Source organism: Pinus tabuliformis, chromosome 2_1 (genome assembly GCF_031772625.1).
Source record: "Pinus tabuliformis cultivar Carrire ecotype Pingquan chromosome 2_1, CPIR1, whole genome shotgun sequence".
NCBI lineage: Eukaryota > Viridiplantae > Streptophyta > Pinopsida > Pinales > Pinaceae > Pinus > Pinus tabuliformis.
Window position 1 is genome coordinate 982857723 of NC_142299.1, and position 2933 is coordinate 982860655.

At 41.6% G+C, this 2933-nt stretch overlaps 1 protein-coding gene across 1 annotated transcript; it reads right to left on the minus strand.

The window, feature by feature from the left end:
* Positions 1-1879: 1879 nt before the first annotated feature.
* On the minus strand, positions 1880-2431 carry LOC149203921 (uncharacterized). Its single transcript, XM_089402029.1, has one exon. It carries the CDS (start codon positions 2429-2431, stop codon positions 1880-1882), a length of 552 nt encoding a protein of 183 aa, XP_089258155.1.
* Between the last annotated feature and the right edge of the window lie 502 nt (positions 2432-2933).

Below are 2933 nucleotides of genomic sequence, written 5' to 3' on the forward strand. Positions count from 1 at the left end.
ACGAATAGATAGATTATGAAAATCTGCCTTGAAATCAGCAACGTTGGTATATTGTGCATGCAATCTCGGTGATAATCGTGGTTTTTAGTTAATCACCATCCTCAACTTTGATTCAAACAAGACCCAAAATATCTTCATCTCCATAATGCGCTCAGGGTCCTTTGTCGCCCACAGCGAGGTGAATTTTGTGGCCTTGCATAGATCTGAATCATGCTACAGGAACTAGCTTTCCTATAGCATCCTCCATGCCACCAGCACGATCAACAAGAGAAGCCACGTGTAGTGGAATGCCTTGCCATCATCCTGGGCCTCTCTGCAATCCTCCAAAAACTCATGACATAAGTATTGAGCCCAATTATATTAGACTCCTTTGGCACACTGTGCAGCCAAATATACTACTGGCACCGACACTTCATATGCATGACACTTCCTCATGAATTTTTTGGCCAATATTTGGGCATCAAACTGCACCACGCCATTTGATATGGAGTGAATTGAATAGTCACATGACTTCGTCACTAGGTCGAAGTCGCTCTTCATCTGGTCGGTCAACTTCTTTTCCTGCGATTTCACTACGAAAGAATCCACAGAGTGATCTACTCCTTCATAAGCAATGTGATTCGGTGGATCAACATATCAATAATTGGTATGGGCCCTCCCAACCATATGCACCCATCATGTACCAACATCAATAATTTATGCATGCACACTGTGTTTATGGCACTATAAATAAAATGTGGCACCCACAACATATTGATTAGCCCTGCACGCTCAACTCTAGCTGCCCACTTCATTGGCTCTAGTCAAGTAACCTCTGACTCATCATAACATACTTTATTCAAGTATTTACTTGGTTGCAACTGCGGGAACTTCACGTGATACCCCATGTCTCAGTCCTCCATCTTCAAGTACGATATCTAGGCCAGCAAATTTCCCTCAAATGGTACATTCTCTAGCAGCAGTGGTGTCGAGACCATGAACATCATTGAATCTGGGTCTTTAGGAACTTTAGTCATAGATTTCCTTGGTGGTATATAAGGCAGTATCTGAGTAATCGGCACAGCTTCATCTGCATCAACCTCCTCAATTCCCATAGTTAGTTCTTCATCATCTAGGTCCAAAGGTTTCATCGGTTGCTTGGTTCTATCCATCTTTCCCTTTTGTTAGACCTCCATTGGATTTTTGTACGGTGATTTCTACACCGACGCTTGTTGGGGCTTCTTCTACTTCTTTTCTCCTATCACGTAGGCAAATGATTTAGGTCTTGATGACCTAGGCACTATGGTACAAAAATTTATAGGCATGGGTTCGTCTGACTCAGGTCGAGTTTCAGTCATTCTCTCCATGAATCTCTCATGCTACCAATCAGTTAAATTCCTAAATGTTGGTTGTGAAATCTTTGCTCGAAGTATTTTCCACTCCTCTGCAAACATACAACAATTCGCTTGGCACAAACTAGAGCGAAAAATCTCAAGGCAATTTCTCAGGAATAAAAATGTTCGAATGTGGAGTAGGATGTTGTATTTATGGCCCAATTTGAATTGAAATCCATCTGTTCCATCCAGATCCTTGTCATTAATGCGATTTTTGTGGCAGATTTCCAAATATATGCTCCTTAAATACTCTACCCCACTCCCTTCAATGGAAAAATCGCCATCCAATCATCTATAGTGCTTCCAACGGTCACTTTTTGGCTAGGCTACACGAGACTCACCATTTTAGCACAACTCCTTCATCGAAACTCTCCTCTATACCTTCCCTTGATTCGTTGCACAACCTATTATCTTTGCCAAACTATAATTTTGGCAGTGTATTTTATAGTCCTGCACTCCCTTCCAACTTCCTGGAGTACTAAGACTACACTGCATCCATATAGTCATTACGCAGGGGCAGGATCACCCCTATACAAATTTAACTGGCTCTCATTGACCTTTCTTGGAAACATCTCCATGTTCAACTTCACGAGATGAAATGCACCACCATCCGTAATATCCTTAACAACACATGACCCCAGCCAATGCATTTGGAACCTTCCAGGAAACTTCGTAAACTTACTATCATACAATAATACCAAATCTCCACTCTTAAAGGTGCACTGCTTAATGTGGTGATCATGCCATGCCTTTTCACGATCCTTCTGCACCTGTTGATGAAAACCAGCCAAGAAGTGATCTTCTTCCAATTCAACTATTTGTGTGAGGATTTCTTCGATGGTATCCTGATCGGCCATCTCTGTGACTGAAGAAATCCACAAACTCAGCATGATGTACTCCATCAACATCACGGATTCCTGTCCATAAACCAGTCTAAATGGTGTCTGTCCAGTCAATTTTTTATAGGTAGTTCTATACACACAAAGGACAACTGGTATGCGCGCATCCCAATTGTTCCTCTTTACATTATAGATCTTCATTAAGTCATTCTCTAGCATTTTATTGAAGGCTTCCACTATCCCGTTTTCTTGAGGATGATATAGCGTGCTCTTTTGATGATACATTTGAATTCTTCAAGCAAGGCAACAATTGTTTCGTTCAAGAAGTGCGAACCCCTATCGCTCATCAAGATTTTAGGGTAGCCAAACAGAGATAAAATGTATTCAAAAATAAACTTTGCAGCTTTAGCCGCACTACAATCCTTCTCAAGCTATGCCTTAGGCCACCTAGTCAAATATTAGGTTGTCGTAATAATGTATCTTGCTCCTATATTCTTTCCTAACGGCTGAATCGGTCCCACGAAGTCTATTGCCAACTTATCAAATGCCTGTAACAACACTTATGGGTTAAGAGGAAATTCATCTCTTCACAACAGCCTCCCCATTCTCTGACACATGTCGCATGCCTGACAATATTCCTTGGAATCCTTATGCACAGTTGGCCACCATAGTCCTTCTCGTAGGATCTTCTGCACAGTAGATCTTCCCACATAATGTGCTC

What these genes read in the sequence shown, in the direction of transcription:
- LOC149203921 (XM_089402029.1), bottom strand. Translation starts at nt 2,431, where the DNA reads ATGCTAGAGAATGACTTAATGAAGATCTATAATGTAAAGAGGAACAAT.